This window comes from Ictidomys tridecemlineatus, chromosome 8 (assembly GCF_052094955.1).
Source record: "Ictidomys tridecemlineatus isolate mIctTri1 chromosome 8, mIctTri1.hap1, whole genome shotgun sequence".
Taxonomy (NCBI): domain Eukaryota; kingdom Metazoa; phylum Chordata; class Mammalia; order Rodentia; family Sciuridae; genus Ictidomys; species Ictidomys tridecemlineatus.
This window is the reverse complement of record NC_135484.1, coordinates 107365451-107383874: the sequence shown is the minus strand read 5'-3', so window position 1 is coordinate 107383874 and position 18424 is coordinate 107365451. Positions and strand designations below refer to the sequence as shown.

Genomic DNA, 18424 nt, shown 5'->3' with positions numbered 1-18424 from the left:
ATGCCCATTCTGCTGGGGCATTGAGGGGAATAGGGGGCCAACCCAGCTGACTGCTCTGCCCTCTGCCCAGGAGGACCATGCGGCAGTAGCAGCCATGCTGCCCTTCCTGCTGGCCACACTGGGCACCACGGCCCTCAACAACAGCAACCCCAAGGATTACTGCTATAGTGCCCGCATCCGCAGCACTGTCCTGCAGGGCCTGCCCTTTGGGGGCGTCCCCACCGTGCTGGCTCTGGACTTCATGTGTTTCCTTGTGAGTTCCCACAGGCCACTCCCCACCCTGGGCGCCCAGACCTTATCCATCCCTGGCAAACACCTCCAATTCCATCCACTCTCCCACCTGACCCTGAATCCTCAGGCTTCCCTGGGGAGGAACGCCTACCTTTCAGCCCCAGTCTAGCTTCTGAGAATTCACCCAAGCCAGGGGCATCCCCTTCTGAACCAAGAATTCAGGCCCCTTTGTCCCACTTCCCTGGCCGGTCCAGCAGTGGGCAGTGTCTCCACCAGCCGACTCCCCCTTCTTCCCCCAGGCACTGCTGTTCTTATTCTCTATCCTCCGGAAGGTGGCCTGGGACTATGGGCGGCTGGCCCTGGTGACGGATGCAGACAGGTAAGGGTGTGAGACCCTCCCTCCACCTCTGCACACACCCTCCTTATTCCACGTTGCTCAGGAATAGGAAAGAACCAGCCCTCTCTTGTCCCTTTTGTTGAGGGGAACAAGAGAGACCAGTCGCAGAGCCAGCATGGGGGGCACAAGGACCCTTAGTTGGGCCTCAGTCCCCTGCCAGTTTCCAGGGACTCTCCTCTGCCCCTGCTAACCCTGTCTGTTCTCTGTCCTCAGGCTTCGGCGGCAGGAGAGGGACCGAGTGGAACAGGAATAGTATGTGGGGCGCCAGCCCCTCATCCTCACTAAACCAGCTTTCCTTTTTCTTCCTCTCTCATGCTTCTCTTTTCTTCCTGCCAAGTTGCTGATTTCTTTTTGCAGTTTTCTCCTCTGCAGGCTCATGTTTCAGATTAACGCAGGCGGTATGCTTTGCAGAGCAGGGGGCTCCCCAGCTTGTCTCTGCTTCCCTACCCCCCTCAGCTCCCCCTCTGGGTCCCTGCCTGAGAGAAGTCCCTGCCTAGGTGTCTCTGCCTTTGCAGCCTTTGACCTTCACTGGCAGGAGGGGGAAGGACCATCCTCCAGGAGATCCCCAGCACAATCATGCAGAGACAAGATTGGGTGTCCCCACTGGCTTCTCATCCCTAACAGCTAGTTCTTCATGTTCCAGGGTCCCCTGCCTACCCCTTCTGGAGGCCTAGGAGGGGAGCTGCCCAAGGAGCCCCCAAGTCTGGCCTGTGTCTCTCATTGTGGTCTCTGTCTATAGGACTGGAGTTGGAGCTGTGGCAGCTGCTGGGACAGGGAATGGGGAGGTTAAGGCCCCTCCTGAGAGACATCTTCCAGTCCCCCATCCCTATGAGCTGTCCTAGTCCAGCTTCCAATTACTGGCCCTTTGCCCTGCTGGTCAGCACTGGAACTGCAGAGCCCTGTAACCTTGTTTCTCTTCCACCTGGGCCTTGATGAGGACACCCTCCTCCGTCGTGCCCCGCTGCCCAGCACCAGTGCCCCTGAAGGGAATGGGCTCATCTGAGGGAGGCAGGGTAGAGGGCGACCACTCCTGCTTCAGCCTCTGCGCTTTCTATGCTTCCTGTAGCGCTAGAACTCTGGGTGCCCACAGCCGCTCCCTTGGGGCTCACAATTGCCTCTGATCTCTCATCTCCCCTACCCCTCAGCGTGGCATCAGCTATGCACGGGGATAGTCATGACCGGTATGAACGCCTCACCTCTGTCTCCAGCTCCGTCGACTTTGACCAAAGGGACAACGTGAGTATCCTCCCCAAAACATTTTAGCCCTCCCAGCACCAGGGCATGTGGGCTGAGCAACCTCTAGCTCACAATGCTACAGGTCAGGGACGCTGCTGCTTCTCAGCAAGAAAAGTGAATTTACTGAGAGCCATAGAACAGCCACCCCAGCCCAGAGCTCCTGACTCCTGTCCGTGTCTCAGTCTCTCACCAGCCTAAGCCTAACGTCTGTAAATCCAAGATTTTGTTTGTCAAAATAGTTCTATGTTCACCTCTGCTGCTGATTAATCCTAAGGCCACCTTTCCTCTTTAGACATGTTTATAGAAATCATAATGAGCCTTCCGGGCCTGTGTAGCAAAACATACGTCTCCGATAGATTGTTCAGAGACTGTAGGTTGGCAGCCCTGACCGAGAGGCTAGCTGACCTGCTGGGGTCGGGGCTGAGTAGCAGTGGCCCCTCCAGTCCTGGCAGTTTGCAGGAGCCCCACACTCCCTTCCATATCAGACCCAGCATGCAGGTGTTGCCTGCCTGGCCCTCTGTCATCCTGAGGGTGAGAGTCTCAGGCTGAATTCTAATCCTCAGACTGGGTTAGCTATTTCCAGTTCAGCTTAGACTGGGGGTCTGGGGGTGGCAGCTCCTGCAGCAGCCCCGGCAGAAGATGGCTGTCAGCTTCTTGAATCGGACTCCTGTGGGTAAGTGGCAAGGCTAAGGTTTCATCCCTGCTGGCCAGAGGTGTTCAGATGGTCCCCAGACCCTGGCAATGCCCAGGGAGCATGATGTGCATCTGGACTGAAGGTGCCTTCTTCCCGGTCCTCTAGGCCCTGGCCTTCTCCTGGTAGGAGGTTGGGTGCAAGTTCTCTGTGCCCAGCTCTCCCCTGTAGCTCCCCACCCTCTGCCTGAAGGCAGGCCTGGGGATACAAGAGGGAGACCCTGGGTTTGGGTCCCTCCAGAGTAGACTAGAAGACAGAGGCAGGGAATCAGGCAGCCTAGCAGGCCCCTCTGATTTTGGCAGCCATGGTGCAAACTTCTCTTAGCTGGAGGTTAATGGACCCCACTACCCTTCCTGTAATCTCAATCTGTCCCGTCCCTTCCTGGCCCACACACTACAGGGTTTCACAGGATCCTGTAGCTCTGGACATGAAGGTCCACAGAAAACCTGGTTTGGCCTTGGGCCTTTTTCATCTCTGATGGCAGGGACATTCCCTCTCCTCTCTCCCCAGCCCTGGGATTCGGCTCATTCCCGGGGCATGGGGTTTTTCTCCAGGACCGTGGGTGGGTGTGGGAGCTATGCCAAGGTGAGCCACAGCCTGGAGGTGATTGTGAGAGTGGGGTGCGTGGGACTTGAGGAGGAGGGGAGTTGGGGTTGCTGGGCTAGGGCCTCCAGCTGATAGCCTTCTGTCCCCCCCAGGGCTTCTGTTCCTGGCTGACAGCCATCTTCAGGATAAAGTAAGTGAATGGTCTCCAAGCTCTAAAGAAAGAGAAAAAACAGAAAAAAAACATCAGAACCTGACATCTCCCTACAAAATCCAGAGGCCAGCAGCTTTGAGGGCCCTGGTGCTGCTAATCAGCCCCGCGCTCCAGTCCCTGCTCCCGGAGGCCAGGCTGTGAGGCCCAGCAGTGGGGGTGCCTGGCCTCTGCACTCTCCTGGATACTTACTTTATCCCAGTCTTTTCTGTGGTACCCTGCTCGGGGAGGGGGCAGCTCTGCCCTCATCTTTCCCTGCCCCCCCACGCCTTGAGAGCGGAGGCTGGAGCCCCTGCCTCAGCCTCCGTGCAGCCAACGGGTAGGGGCCTCAGTCAGGCCAGGATCAGCCCGCCGGGCCTCAGGCAGGAGCCAGTGTCCAGCTGGCAGAACTCAGGAGCCTCAGCCAGAGGCCTGCAGGCAGGCAGTGAGCGCTGGGACAGGCAGGAGGCTCGGCAGGTCAGCACTGCCCCCGGCCCCAGGCCCCTTCCCAAGTATGGCTGCTTCCAGCTCAGCCAGCACCCCAAGGGCACCACTGCTGCCCCTCCTCCCACCTCTACCCCTTTCTGTCACCACGCCCACTCCAGGTCCTTCTCCCCACGCTTCCTTCCCCTCAGATTTTCCTCTTCCTTCCACTTCATTTCTTCTCTTCCTCTTCCACTCCTTCTTTCCTTCTAGCCCCTGAGTCCCTTCCCTTCTCCATGCATTCCTTCTGTCTTCTGTCTCCCGCCCCCCTTCCCTTTTACCCCCACGCTGCTGCCAGGTCAGCAGGGATAGGGTGGATCTGGGGCTGGGGTGAGAGAGAACAAGCAGGCTGGTCCTTACTCCGTCCTCTGCCCCGCCCCCACGGCCTGTAGGGACGACGAGATCCGGGACAAGTGTGGGGGCGATGCGGTGCACTACCTGTCCTTCCAGCGCCACATCATCGGGCTGCTGGTTGTCGTGGGAGTCCTCTCCGTGGGCATCGTGCTACCTGTCAACTTCTCAGGGGACCTGCTGGGTCAGTGAGGGCCCATAGGGTCAGGGTGGAAGTGGAGGCACAGGAGACACATGCCCGGCCCAATCATCAACCTCTTCCTCTTCCCCCTTCCAGAGAACAATGCCTACAGTTTTGGGAGAACCACCATTGCCAACTTGAAATCAGGGTGAGGCCGGAAACTGGTTGTGGTCTGGGCTCTGCAGCCAGAGTCAGGGCAGGGGGTGGGGGAGATGGAGCATCATCAGTGGAGAAGGCAGCTGAGGCCACAGAGATGGTTGGAGACAACCAGGGCAGAACCTGCTAGGGATCTCTAAGGATGACCACCTGTGGAGGAGGGGGTGACCTTCAGTCCAGGGAAGGCTGGCCAGGGCAAGTTGAAGGGTACCATAAAGCCAGTGGGTCAGGCGTGAAGCAATGACCTCTTGAGGACACTTCCATTAGAGTAGAACAGTTTGGGGGCCTAGGGGCTGTGAGGTATGGGGCCCACCCTATGAGCGATCAGTGCCAAAGACTGGTGGCAGTAGAGGGGCCTCTTCCATATGAAGGGGTTCACTCAGCAAGAGGTTGGGAGCATCTCAGTGTGTCCCAGCCCAGTGGCCCCCAGGGATCCCCTCTGCCCCCCACAGGAACAACCTGCTATGGCTGCACACCTCCTTCGCCTTCCTGTACCTGCTGCTCACCGTCTACAGCATGCGCAGACACACCTCCAAGATGCGCTACAAGGAGGATGATCTGGTGAGTGAGGCAGAGCCTCCGGCCCACCCGTCCCTACCCCCAGCCTCATCTATACTCTGAGACCATGACTGCTCAGCCTTCAGGGGTGTTGGCTGTGGAGTTAGGCCATTTGGCTTAGGAACCCCCATCCTACAAGTTGTGTGCCCTCCCTAAAGCCTTGGTTTCCTCACCTGTGAAATGGGATAATAGTACCTTTCTCAAGGCTATTGGGAAGGTGAAATATGGCAGTGCCCCTGCACACCATGCGGGGCCTGGCCTGGGGAAAGAGCTGCGGCTGGTATTATGGTAGTCACGGTCCTTTGCCACCTAGTCACTCACCACACCAGTGCTGGGTGCCTGTTCCATGCCAGCCACCGCTGCATCCTCAGGCTCCAAGCATCTGAAAGTAGCACCCACCCACCCACCCTGTAACCTCTCACAGAGCAAGGCTAGCAGCCTCTTCTTTTGTCTTTGTCACTTGGTTTCCATTAGAAGCACAACTCTGGCTTTCCCTGGGGCCTGTCATACCCCTAAGATCTCTTCCCACTCTGTCTGCTCCTCTCCGCTCACCCTTTCAAAACAAAGCCCCTCTCCAGCCCCTCCCTACACACCCTGGCTCCTCTGGGTGAGTCCTCGGGAAGGAAAACTTGCCCCCCTCTCATCCAGGTGAAGCGGACTCTCTTCATCAACGGAATCTCCAAATATGCAGAGTCAGAAAAGATCAAGAAGCACTTCGAGTGAGTAAGCTGCCCCCTCCCCAGCCTTAGGTCTGCAGACCCTCCTAAGAGCATCCTCATACTCTGGAACTGAGAGGTCTGCAGCAGGGTAGAGGTCAGATCAGGAAAGATGGTCTCTCATTCCAGGGTAGTATAGCACGCAACCTGGGTGATAGGCCCCTTTAAGAGTAGGAGAGGGCTGGTGGATTGTGTGCTTAGCAAGCTCAGGTCCCAGGGTGTTCAATTAGCAAGTTCAATTCCCAGCATCCTCTCTCTCTACCTAAAGAGCAGGAGAAATAAAGTAAACTATTGCAGAGTACAACATTGGTTCCCTCCACCATCCCCCAACTCCTCCCAACTTGGACTGGGCTGTTGGCCCAGGGTCCGTTGAAAATGTGCTGCTTCTTTAAAATTATTAATGGCATTCTGAAGTTCATGGGTTCCCCTGGGCTGTGTGTGGTGTGGGGCTTTTTAGCTCTGGAGTTCTGTCTGGAGGAGAGGCATCTCCAGGACAACCAGGTGGCCAGACACTGGAGAGAAGGACAGAGACACTGAGGGGCAAAGAGGGCACTCACCTTGTCCCCCCATGGCCAGGGGTGTACCTTGGGGCAGCTCATGGGGGAAGGGAGTCTTAGTTAATGGCCCATCTATGTGAATATGTAGGGACAATTTGGTACAGAATTGGGGGACCTTTCATACATTCATCTGTTCACTCACCAAACTTTCTCAAGTGCTGGTGGTCATGAGTTGCTCTGTGGGCTTTGGGACTCCAAAAGATGAATGAAAAGTCATCAGGCTCTCGGGATTCATACCGTGGAGATCAGCCTCAGGAGCAAGACCAAGATCTGATCAGAGATGGGTCTCAGTGTGTGGTCAGAGTCAAGAGTCAGCAGTGGTCGTGATAATGGGATCGGTGGTCTTGACCAGGACATGAACTGTGGTCAGAATCAGGGTGTATTCTTGGAATTGGATCTGCTGTCACCTGGCCTGAATCAGAGTTCAGTCACTGTCCTGGATCAGGCCAGCATGCGATCCAATCAGGGACAGAGGTTGGGCAGGGTTAGGAGTCAGTATTGAATCAGGGTCAGATTCCAGGGCCCAGTGTTACAGGGTTAAGCCTGGGTTGAGGTTGGCATTATTGAATGGATACTCATTCACATGACACTCACTTATTGTACGCCTTCTATGTGACAGGCATAGATACATTAGAAACAAGCCCTATCCTCACACAGAACACCTGTCAAAATTAGATCTTCCTTGCTAGGCACAATGGCGCATGCCCATAATCCCAGTGGCTTTGGAGGCTGAGGCAGAGGGATCACAAGTTCAAAGCCAGCCTCAGCAATGGAGAGGTGCTAAGCAACTCAGTGAGATCCTGTTTCTAAATAAAATACAAAATAGGGCTGAGGATGTGGCTCAGTGGTCAAGTACCCCTGAGTTCAATCCCTGGTACCTCCCGCTCCCAAAAATTAGATCTTCTTTGATCAGTGTGAGGGACTATCTAGGGTCTCATCCAAGGTTCCAGCTGTGTTCAGCATTGGGGTCCATTTGGGTCAGGACTGAGGATAGTGTGTGCTCAGAATTCAGTGACATTTTCATATTCTTGTCCAGTTGGAATCAGCTGTCAGCTGATACCTATTGTGCTGATGTCTGTTCTCTTAATGCAAATACCTGGTGCACTGTGTGCCTGTTCTGGGGAAGGAGCAGAGGCTACACCAGGAAACAAGGAAAGAAAGGCCCGCCCTCACTTGCTTGCCTCTTAGTCAGGGGAGGCAGATAACGAACAATGAGCTAGCAGCAGACACTATGTCAAGTCAGGGAGTTGCTGAGATCCAAAGCAGGAAAAAAGGCAGAGTGACAAGGGTCGGTATGTGTTGCTCTTTCCAGTGGGGTGGGCACCATATGACCCTATCAGGGCAGAAACCTGAGCACCGTGAGGGAGTGGACCTGCCTGTAGCCTCCTGTTCACTCTGCACATGGTGTGGTGCACCTACTCGGGGTTTCAGGCCAGGAAGACGAAAGAAGAACCAGACCCGTTGGGAGTGACTAGGGAAGTTACAGTCCTGTTTGTTTGTTTAATGGGTTGGTCTAGAGCTTTCTTTAGGAAACAATCTGTGATTAAAATTAGTGATCAGCTTATAAGCAGGGGTGAGAGAGCTCCTGATTGGAGTTTTGGGGATCAGTGGGAGAAGCACTGTGGAATAGGCATATTATTGGTCCATTTGGTCAGCCCAGTTTATTAAGCACCTCTGTATGCAAGTGATTAGGACAGGCCTGGGTATATAGTGATAAACAAGAGGCAGCTCTTATCTTCGTTGAGCTTCTGGGGTGGTCATCAAGGTCAGTGAGGGCTTGTGGTCCAGGTCTTGGGTCTATCTGGATTGGAAGACTGTCTCAACAGACTAGGGAACATCCCGTGTGCAAAATCAGAGGCCTGTGCAGCTGGTTTAGAGGATCTGCCATTAGTTTAGGGAGAATGAGAACATGCCCTTCCAAAGAGGAAACTTAAAATGTTGTGAGCATCAACATTATCCGGGAAAGTTCTGTCAGCTCCTGGAAGGTTCATTTACAAGGACCCCATCCCAGATTTAAATTGCTAAATTCTCATGAGTTTGCCAAGTCCATCTCGTTGCTGTAGAACTGTATCTCAAGGATCTTTAATACTTGGAGATCCTTCATTAAAATTTTAATAAAACATAAAAAGATAGGGACTCAGTCTAGGTTAAGGTTAGGATCCAGGAGCAGTATGCAATCAGATTTTAAAAGGAATTGCTGGGCTGGACACCGAGCATTGGTGAGTCAGACATATCTCTCTAGTTAATCTCAAATCAAGGTTAGGGAATTCATCTGGGGACTAGGTCATCTGTAGACAGGACTGTATGTTGGTTGGGGTAGTCAAGTCCGAGTGTTGGATCAGGACAAGATCTGTCTTCTGCAAACAGGGTTAAGCAAACAGCTTAACTAGAAACAGTTTCTTTCAACCTCAAGTTCATAGCCTTGCATAAGAATCAAGCCCCAGCCTTGGCCTAGCCCGGATGTCCTCACACATCTGGGTTCATCACACACACTGCCTTCACAGCTCCCATGCATACCTGTGCCCCACCCCAATTGGATGAGCATGAGGAGGAATTTCAAAGTTTCATTCTTGCCAGGCGTGGTGGCACGCTGTACCTATAATCCCATCTACATGGGAGGCTGAAGCCAGCCTAGGCAATTTAGCAAAATCCTATCTAAAAATAAAAGGAAATCAAAAGGACTGAAATGAAGCTCAGGTGTGCACAAGGATTGGGTTCAAGCTCTACTGTGCAAAAAAAAAAAAAAAAAGCTGGGTTCAATTCTCAGCGCTGCAAAACAAAATAAAACAGCAAAGTGTTTTTTTTTGGTTTTGGTTTTGGTTTTGGTTTTGGTTTTGGTACAGGGGATCAAACCCAGGAGCACTTAACCACTAAGCCACATCCCCACCCTACCCCCCCATTTTTTTAAAAATTTTTTTATTTAGAGACAGGGCCTCACTGAGCTGCTTAGGGCCTCACTAGGTTGCTGAGGCTGGCTTTGAACTTAACAATCTTGCTGCCTCAGGCTGCCAAGTCACTGGGATTACAGACGTGCACCACTACCCCTGGCTAACAGGAAAGTCTTATTTCTGGGGAACTGTCGCTTCTGTAGACTGTGAAAAGGGGTGCTCGGATTTGGGATGTGTGTCTGCAAGAAATGGAGTTCTGAGTAACAGGGCAGCAGGTGGCCGGTGTCACTGCAGAGGATGACAACTGGACTCTGTTTCAGGGAGGCCTACCCCAATTGCACGGTTCTTGAGGCCCGCCCCTGTTACAACGTGGCTCGACTTATGTTCCTCGATGCTGAGAGGTACCAGGGCTGGGGGCAGGGGAGGGTGACACCAAGGGCCCCCCGCCCATTGTGGAGAACATCTTGACTGCCACATGAGAACCTAGGTCCCCTTCCAGGTGCTTCAAGGGCATTTGAATTTAATTCAACCCCCAAAGTACCTATTATTTCAACTCTGGAAAGAGCAAGGCCTGAGTGGGGGCGTGTCTGGACCACGCATCCTAAACAAATCCAAGAACAGGCAGCTCCTGTCCTTAGGGAATGGGTCTCTCCAGCTGAGCTTCCTACCCATCCTCCCAAGCCAGCCCCAGCCACACTGGATGCTGGGTAACAGGCACTTGGGTTCCACAGGAAGAAGGCCGAGCGGGGAAAGCTCTACTTCACTAACCTGCAGAGCAAGGAGAACGTGCCCACCATGATCAACCCTAAGCCCTGCGGCCACCTCTGCTGCTGCGTGGTGCGTGGCTGCGAGCAGGTATGATGTGAGCTGGCAGCTGGGCCCCCACAGCCCCTGACAGGTCGCAGGAGTTCTGCACAGATCTGGGAGAGACAAGTTGTATCAGAGATGAGTGCACCTCAGGGTGGAACTTGTCCCGCAGCCCCAGGAATGAACGCACTAACAGGCATGGGGCACAGTAAGACCCAAAAGGAAACAGACTCCCGGAGGAGGCTAGACTGGGTCCCCTGCCCCAGTGGGTCCCCACCTGTCCCTGGAGTCCTCAGAGCCCCATTTCCCACTGTTGGGTTTGTCCTGTTCATATAGTGACCAGGTTTTCAAACCCCAGATTAAAAAACATCAGAAAGAAAAAAAGACAAGGTCAGATAGAAGCTGCGTGCACATCTATAATTTCAGAAGTATGCAAAGGCAGAAAAATCACAAGTTCAAGGCCAGCCTGGGCAACTTGGCAAGACTCTGTCTCAAAATGGAAAATAAAAATAAAAAGGACTTGGAATGCAGTGGTAGAGCACCCTGGGGTTTGACCCTTAGTACCATTAAGAAAAAAAAAATAGCCTTGCACTGTATTGATTAACAGCAATGACCTTGGGCAATTTCCTTAACTGCTCTGTGCCTTGTTTCCTTGTTTACAAGATGGGGCTAATTCTATCTACCTTGTAAGATACTCCACACATGTAAAAAAGCCTCAAGGATGCTGGGCACAGTGGTGTATGCCTGTAATCCCAACAACTTGGGAGGCTAAGGCAGGAGGATTTCAAGTTTGAGACCAGCCTCACCAATTTAGTGAGGCCTTGTCTTAAAAATTTTTTATTTTTATTTATTTATTTTTTTTAAAGAGAGAGAGAGGGAAAGAGAGAGAATTTTAATATTTGTTTTTTAGTTCTTGGCGCAGACAACATCTTTGTTTGTATGTGGTGCTGAGGATCGAACCCGGGCCGCACGCATGCCAGGCAAGCGTGCTACCGCTTGAGCCACATCCCCAGCCCCTTAAAAATTTTTTAAAAAGGGCTGGGGTTGTGGCTCGGTGGTAGAGCGCTCGCCTAGCATGCACGAGGCACTGGGTTTGATCCTCAGCACCACATAAATGTAAAATAAAGATATTGTGTCCACCTAAAACTAAAAAATAAATATTAAAAAAATAAAAGGGCTGGGATGTAGCTCTGTGATAGAGTGGGTTCAATCCCCAGTCCCACAAAAATAAAATAATAATTTAAAACAATCCAAGGATCGGGACTGGCATGTAGTGAGCACACGGCCCCTGGGTACCAGTCCGTCCCTATGACCAGAGCCCCTGGCCCTTGCCCGCCCTGGCAGGTGGAGGCCATTGAGTACTACACAAAGCTGGAGCAGAAGCTGAAGGAGGACTACAAGCGAGAGAAGGAGAAGGTGAACGAGAAGCCTCTAGGCATGGCATTTGTCACCTTCCACAATGAGACCATCACCGCCATGTGAGCCCCCCACTCTGCCCTCACCCCTGGCCCTTGTCCCCAAACAGCCCGCGGGGACTCCCAGGTCCCTGTGCTCCCAGCCAGCATTGGCAGTGGGATCCCCAGCGGGGGCCACAGTAATTGGTGCCCGTTCCCCAGCATCCTGAAGGACTTCAACGTGTGTAAGTGCCAGGGCTGCACCTGTCGTGGGGAGCCACGGCCCTCCTCCTGCAGTGAGTCCCTGCACATCTCTAACTGGACCGTGTCCTATGCCCCCGACCCCCAGAACATCTACTGGTGAGCAAAAGGGATGCCAGCAGTGGGGAGGAGGAGGACAGGGAGGGATTCGGTGTCACTGGGGACCAGTTGGGTCCTGGGTCCCTGGAGTGATCCCTCCCTCGCCTTCCCAGGGAGCACCTCTCCATCCGCGGCTTCATCTGGTGGCTGCGCTGCCTGGTCATCAATGTTGTCCTCTTCATCCTCCTCTTCTTCCTCACCACCCCGGCCATCATCATCACCACCATGGACAAGTTCAACGTCACCAAGCCTGTGGAGTACCTCAACGTGAGGCCCACACCCTCCCAGCCCTTCGGGACCATAGATGCCAGGCCCTGAAGGCCTCCTTCCCACTGCCCAGCCTGGCTCTGGCCCTGTTTGTCCCTGCCTGGCCCCTCCAAGATGCCCCTAGAGGAGACCACCCTTGGGTTTACAACTCCTAGAGACACCCAGGGAAGAGAGTCCAGTCCTGGTCAACCATGTGACCTTGGAAAAGTCCCTTTTTCTCATCCCTCTGTCTTTTCAACTGGGAATTGGAAGGGTTAGACTAGATCCTTGGCTTCACTTAGAGTCTGATCCCTTTATTAGCATGAAACCCATGTGGGAAAGCAGGCTTTGTAGATAACAGTGGGGTGGACATTTCTGCCTGGCCTCCCCCGGCCCCCCTCTACACAGCATACTGCTTTAGAACCCAACATTCAAAGGAAGACAGTCTGCCAGGCACTGTGGCACTTACCTGCTGCTCCAGCTACTTGGGAGGCTGAAGCAGGAGGATTGCTTGAGCCCAGGAGTCTGAGGCTGCCTAGGCAATGTAGAAAGACCCTGTCTCAACAAAATCAGCCGAAGGAAGACAATTTGAAAATCACTGAGTGATAACAGCATAATGGATAAGACCCAGACCCCCTGTGCAGATGCCCCCACTTCACAGCTTGCTAGCTGGGTCAGTTATCTGCTCTCTTTTCCCCATAGTTGACCCATCCTATAAAATGGGCCAGTGTCACTGTTGTGAGGATTAACATTTACAAAGTACATCAGTGCTTGCACATAGTAGGTGTTCATCAAGGGCGTATCATTCACCCTGGAACTGTACTTGTTTATGGCCTGGCCCTCCAGGTGTTTTTGGACTTCTGACATGGGGCCTGGAGAGCTGTGGGCCCAGGACTCAGTGGGGAAGGAGGCAGGTGTGCAAAACAAGCTGGGCCCCCTGAACTGACCCCTGTTCCATATCCCTTGCAGAACCCCATCATCACCCAGTTCTTCCCTACCCTGCTGCTGTGGTGCTTCTCGGCTCTGCTCCCCACCATCGTCTACTACTCTGCCTTCTTTGAAGCCCACTGGACACGGTAAGGTCACACACTGTCTGCAGTGGCCTCTAGTTGTACACTGATCCCACTAGGGAAAGGGTTGCCCTTTGCCATTCGGGCTGCCTGCCCAGCCAGCCCAATGCTGGCAGGGAATGGATGGAGCCCTGTGTCCTCACCTTGGGGAGCCCCCCTTCTATGGGAACCCTCTAGGGACACTGTCTTGGTCTTGGAGGCTGGGCTTGTCTGACCTCTGACCCCTGCTGCCCTTCAGCTCCGGGGAGAACAGGACCACCATGCACAAGTGCTACACCTTCCTCATCTTTATGGTGCTGCTCCTGCCCTCTCTGGGACTGAGCAGGTGAGTTTCAGAGGATGGGATGGGAGCCAGGTCGGAGGTTGCAGGACAGGGAAGGGAGACAGTTCAGGCTCCTGCTCTACAAAGCAAGAGCACACCATCCAGAGCCTGGCCGTCCCCAGGCCTCCTGAGATATCTGTCCTGTGTCTGGGGCCTCTCCAGAGGCTCATGGGGGGACACCCCCTCCCTTGGTATTCTGTGCCGTTCCCACCCCACCCCACTTCTCTCCTCCCCTCCAGCCTAGACCTCTTCTTCCGTTGGCTCTTCGACAAGAAATTCCTGGCTGAGGCAGCTATTCGGTTTGAGTGAGTGATGGGGGCCCCTGAGGAGTGAGACCGGATGGCAGGGGCAGGCATGCCTGAGAGACCCTGCCACCCCCCAGCCCCCGTGGAAAGAGGGGCTGACACCACCACGGGTCTGCAGGGTCATTCTGAAAGAGGCGCCCGTAGGGTACCTGGGGTGTGGAGATGGGAACCTGTCTGGAGGCTGAGCTCACCCTCAAGGTGCTTAAAGAGCTTTGGGGCCCACACTTGGGGGTTTCTATGGGATCTCAGCTCACATTCCAGACTGACTATGGGAGTCTTGAGTTTTGCTTGGGCGGCTGGAGAGGTAATGGTCGTGGGATCTCGGTCGTACTTTGGGAGCGACTTGAGGATTCCCAGGGTATCCCTGATGGTCCCTGGAGCTCACACCTTTGAGTGGCCATGGGAGGCTGTTGGTCTCACAGCTTGGCATGTCTCTGGGGGCTTTGGGGTTCACACTTTGTGGTGCTGATGCAGCATAAGTTCTGGGAACATCTGAAGTTTCGGGCTCTTGTTTGCAGTGTGACGGGAGAGTCCTCTGTGGGCGTCTTCTCTGAGAGTCCCTGTGAGGGCACATTGGGGGTGATAGCATGGCTGTAGTTATGTGCAAAAGCTCCAGGGGCTTGCCGTAGTCCTGTGTGGATCTTGGACTCACACTTGAGGGGTCTCGAGCATTGACAAAGGTCTTGTTCCCTCCCCTGCAGATTCCTGGGGAAGGGTCTCTGAAGCTTGTCTGTAGAGGTGACTGAGGTTCACCTTCTGGGTTTAACTCTGGATTAAGCTCTAAGGGGAGAACTTTCTGGGTGCTCCTGCGGTTCACATCCTTGGGAGTCTTTGAGGGTCCCACTAGGGTTATCTGTGGAGATCTCAGACACACCCTGAACACTCTGGTAGTTTGGGACAATCTTGAGCACTTTCTCCATGAGTTTTTATAAGGCAAGTTCTAGAGAACTTGGGCTCATTGTCAGGCTACGTCCATTTACATTCTGAGAGTACCTGGTCTTGCTTTGGGGATGTCTGCTGACACTCAGGCTTCTGTCTCTGAGGTTCACACTGCTGAGGGACTGGGGCACAGGTGCTGTGGGGTGCTGAGCTGGGGGTGTCCACCTGAAGGATGCAGGTTGAGGGTGAGGCTGGTGTGCTGTCATGCTGGCAGTGGGCAGGCGGCCACTGGGTGACCCCAAGGGTGCAGTGCTGGAGCGCCCGGTGCCCGCAGGTGTGTGTTCCTGCCGGACAACGGCGCCTTCTTCGTGAACTACGTCATTGCCTCAGCCTTTATCGGTAACGCCATGGACCTGCTGCGCATCCCAGGCCTGCTCATGTACATGATCCGGCTCTGCCTGGCGCGCTCGGCTGCTGAGAGACGCAACGTGAAGCGGGTATGGCCGCCTGGGGCAGCCGCGGCCCGCACAGTGCCCCCTGGTGGCCCATCCAGAAAGAGCAGCAGTTGGGCGAGGGTTTCTGGGACTTGGGGAGCCCAGGTCTACCGCCCTGGGCCATCCCCTTCCATCCGGGGCCTCAGTTTTCCCATATGTGTAGCTGAGGGTTGACGTAGATGACCCTAGAGGTCCCTGAGTTCTGAAGCTATAGTGTTTTTGCTGGGAATTGGGAGAGGTCTAGCTCCCTAGATCTAGCGTCCTTCTGCCCCAGTTCCCCAAGAGGGCTCTAGGCACCCCATCCCCAATCCTCCCAACTTTTGCCCCCCACCTCCCAGCCCCTGGCCCCTGGAAGGCCCCTTTCTAGGCCCCATCACGACCCCCCACTCCCCTCAGTCAAGTCCCTCTCTCCATCTGCTTTGCCCTCCCTTCCCCAAACATCAGGTCCCTGCACCCCGTGACTTCACTCCCAGCCCCAGAGTTCCTGGCTTCCCTCTCCCACCTTCCCCGTCCTCCTGCAGCCTGTCCCCCTCACCCTGAGCCACCCTCCTGCCCATGTCCCCCCCAGCATCAGGCCTACGAGTTCCAGTTTGGCGCAGCCTACGCCTGGATGATGTGCGTCTTCACGGTGGTCATGACCTACAGTATCACCTGCCCCATCATCGTGCCCTTCGGTAGGCACCGCCGCGCCGGGACCTGGGCCCTGCTCGGGGGAACCCAGGGCCTCACCCGCTCCACTCTAGTAAGGCAGGCCACCCCGAGTGGACAGGGCCCCGGTGGGAGACCGGCCCCTCCGACCTCCCGCCTGGTCCCTGGCCCAGTCTGGGGCCCGGCCTAGGGGAAGAGGGGGAGAGCATCTCAGCTCAGGAATGGACCTGGACCCACCTGGTGTGCTGGGTCCCCCAGCAGAGTCACCCCAGCAGGGCCTATGTGCCCATACTGATGTCCTTACCCAACTGGATATACGTGGACACGTCACATTCCCACTGACGTGTTACACACACATACACACCTACGCAGGCATCTACACTGTTCACAGTCCTTGGAACCCAAGAAAGACCTTTGGGTGGAGCTGTCCTCCGTAGCAGAGCTGTGTGACTTTGGCAGTTCTCTCTTCCTTTTTGATGATGTCTAGCAAAAATTCTCTTTCCCCACCAATAGCCTCTGCCTCCCCCCCCCCCCGTAACATCCCTAACCCTTTAACCACCCTCTCTGGCTAGTGAAACCCCACACTCCCAACTAACATCCTTGTCCTCGTGAACCGTTCCCTCCGTCTCCAGGGAAATAGAACGTGTTGCTTCATTTGTACTCATTGGTTGAGGGACAGGAGTAGGAAAAAGCAGGATGGGTTTCAGGAGGATTCTTACTGACCAGATGAGTGGATTCCTGAGAGGAGAGTCTCTAGTGAGGGACCAGGGAATGAAGGCCAGGAGTGGAGGAGGCTGGAGCTCTGTGGTTTGCCAGGAACATGGGACACCATCCTGAATTAGGGCTGGGAAGGGACCGGAGGTGTGAAAGGCCACCTCGGGAAGCCAGGGCAACCTGTGACAGACCCACAAAGGTCCCGTAGCACTGGTTCGAGGTCAGGGCCATGTGGCTTCCCCCAGGGCTCATGTACATGCTGCTGAAGCACCTGGTAGACAGGTACAATCTCTACTACGCCTACCTGCCGGCCAAGCTGGACAAGAAGATCCACTCCGGGGCCGTGAACCAGGTGGTGGCTGCGCCCATCCTCTGCCTCTTCTGGCTGCTCTTCTTCTCCACCATGCGCACGGGTGAGGGCCACCCGCCCCCCTCAGGGAGCTGGGAGGTGGGGGCAGAGGGGGGCTGCCCACAGTCAAAGCAGAGTAGCACAGGAGGGCCGTAGGCTGGGGGTCACAGCAAGGGACCGGGAGAGGTCACGGTGAAACTGTAGCTCGTGGAAGTGGGGGAGTACATTCAGAAGGCACCAGAAGTGGGCGCAGTGAGCCCCTGGGAAGGAGCCTGAAGGACAGGTAGCAGCTCCGTTCTTTGCCCACCACCCATGCCAGGGTTCCTAGCGCCCACATCCATGTTCACGTTCGTCGTCCTGGTCATCACCATCGTCATCTGTCTCTGCCACGTCTGCTTCGGACACTTCAAATACCTCAGTGCCCACAACTACAAGGTGTGGGGTCGTGACTCTGAGCAGAAGCTGGCGGGGGGTTAGAGGGGGAAGGGAGGAAGCCGGGGGCAGGGTCAGTGGAGTGTTGAGAGGATATGGAGCTACGGTGGGTGTCAAGTGCCAAGACATGTCCTCCAATCCATAATTTATTCTGGGCCCTCAAGATTGAGCACACGGAGACAGATGCTGTGGGCCCCAGAAGTAATGGACGGCCTCCCACTGCTGTTGCTGTCCCGAAATCTGCGGTGAGTGTCCCGCTCCATGGCTAAACCTGGGGAGCCTCTAACGGAGACAACCCCAAAACTGGGTGTCCTATGAGTCCTCCAGAGAGGGAAGCCTGTTCTAGACTCTGGAGGGACTGGGGAGGGGGGGGGTTGCTTCACTGGAGGGCTGTCCCACACTCCCTGTCTCCAGACCCTTGGTCCCCACAGCCCCCACGACTCTCATTCCCCCCCCCAGCCCTTGGGGGCAGCTGTTCACCCGAACCCCTCCTCCTCCCCCCAGAAATACATCGCTCAGGTGCTGCAGGACTCAGAGGGGGACGGGGACGGGGACGGGGCTCCCGGGAGCTCGGGGGACGAGCCCCCATCATCCTCGTCCCAAGATGAGGAGCTGCTGATGCCACCTGATGGCCTCACGGACACAGATTTCCAGTCTTGCGAGGACAGCCTCATAGAGAATGAAGTTCACCAGTAAGGGGAGGGGGGGCCCTGGAGGCCGACCGCCCTGCCCGCCCTGCCCCCACGGACACTAAAACGCTAATAATTTATTAGATCTAAAGCCCCTTCCTCCCCCGTCCCCTGCTTTCATTAAGATATTTAAATCTGGGAATTCCACACTCTCCCCCCACCATGGAGGGAGGGAGGGAGTCCCCCAACCTCAGTGAGGAGAGCCCCGAGCCGGCCCCGGGGCAAAGAGGGGTGTGGAGGGAGTTCCCCCGATCAGTACCCCCAGTAGTGTGGACAGGAAAGGGTTAATGAGAGCCAAGAGGGGTACCTGGTGCCATGGCTGGAGACCTGGGGGGGCAGGCAGATCAGGGCTGCCCCCCCAGTTCTTTCCTCCCCTTAATTCCCCCAGGGATATGGAACCTCCAGCCCCTAGGGATGCATGAGAGGGGAGGGGTACCGAGCTAGAGGAGGTGGGGGTGGGCATGGCTGACACTGGAAAATGGGTTTTTGCACTGTTTTTTTTTTTTTTCCTTTAAAATAAAACAGAAAGAAAAACTA

General features: G+C 55.1%; 1 protein-coding gene across 5 annotated transcripts in view; it reads left to right on the top strand.

Annotated features, from left to right (window-relative positions):
- The window catches only part of Tmem63b (transmembrane protein 63B), a 25576-nt gene extending 7152 nt beyond the window's left edge, over positions 1-18424 (top strand). For 2 of the 5 annotated variants that reach the window (XM_078019950.1, XM_078019949.1), the window contains exons 2-24: positions 71-253; positions 531-610; positions 842-880; positions 1774-1864; positions 3254-3291; positions 4164-4306; positions 4400-4451; positions 4912-5020; positions 5666-5736; positions 9499-9579; positions 9910-10033; positions 11330-11463; positions 11581-11739; positions 11853-12006; positions 12955-13061; positions 13294-13380; positions 13617-13682; positions 14896-15058; positions 15624-15729; positions 16663-16830; positions 17086-17201; positions 17363-17443; positions 17703-18424. In XM_078019950.1, the coding sequence (XP_077876076.1) occupies positions 95-253; positions 531-610; positions 842-880; positions 1774-1864; positions 3254-3291; positions 4164-4306; positions 4400-4451; positions 4912-5020; positions 5666-5736; positions 9499-9579; positions 9910-10033; positions 11330-11463; positions 11581-11739; positions 11853-12006; positions 12955-13061; positions 13294-13380; positions 13617-13682; positions 14896-15058; positions 15624-15729; positions 16663-16830; positions 17086-17201; positions 17363-17443; positions 17703-17894 (2520 nt within the window). In that variant the 5' untranslated portion in view covers positions 71-94 and the 3' untranslated portion in view covers positions 17895-18424. The remainder of the gene's footprint in view (positions 1-70; positions 254-530; positions 611-841; positions 881-1773; positions 1865-3253; positions 3292-4163; positions 4307-4399; positions 4452-4911; positions 5021-5665; positions 5737-9498; positions 9580-9909; positions 10034-11329; positions 11464-11580; positions 11740-11852; positions 12007-12954; positions 13062-13293; positions 13381-13616; positions 13683-14895; positions 15059-15623; positions 15730-16662; positions 16831-17085; positions 17202-17362; positions 17444-17702) is intronic. The other 3 variants (XM_078019951.1, XM_078019953.1, XM_078019952.1) reach the window with 3 other exon arrangements.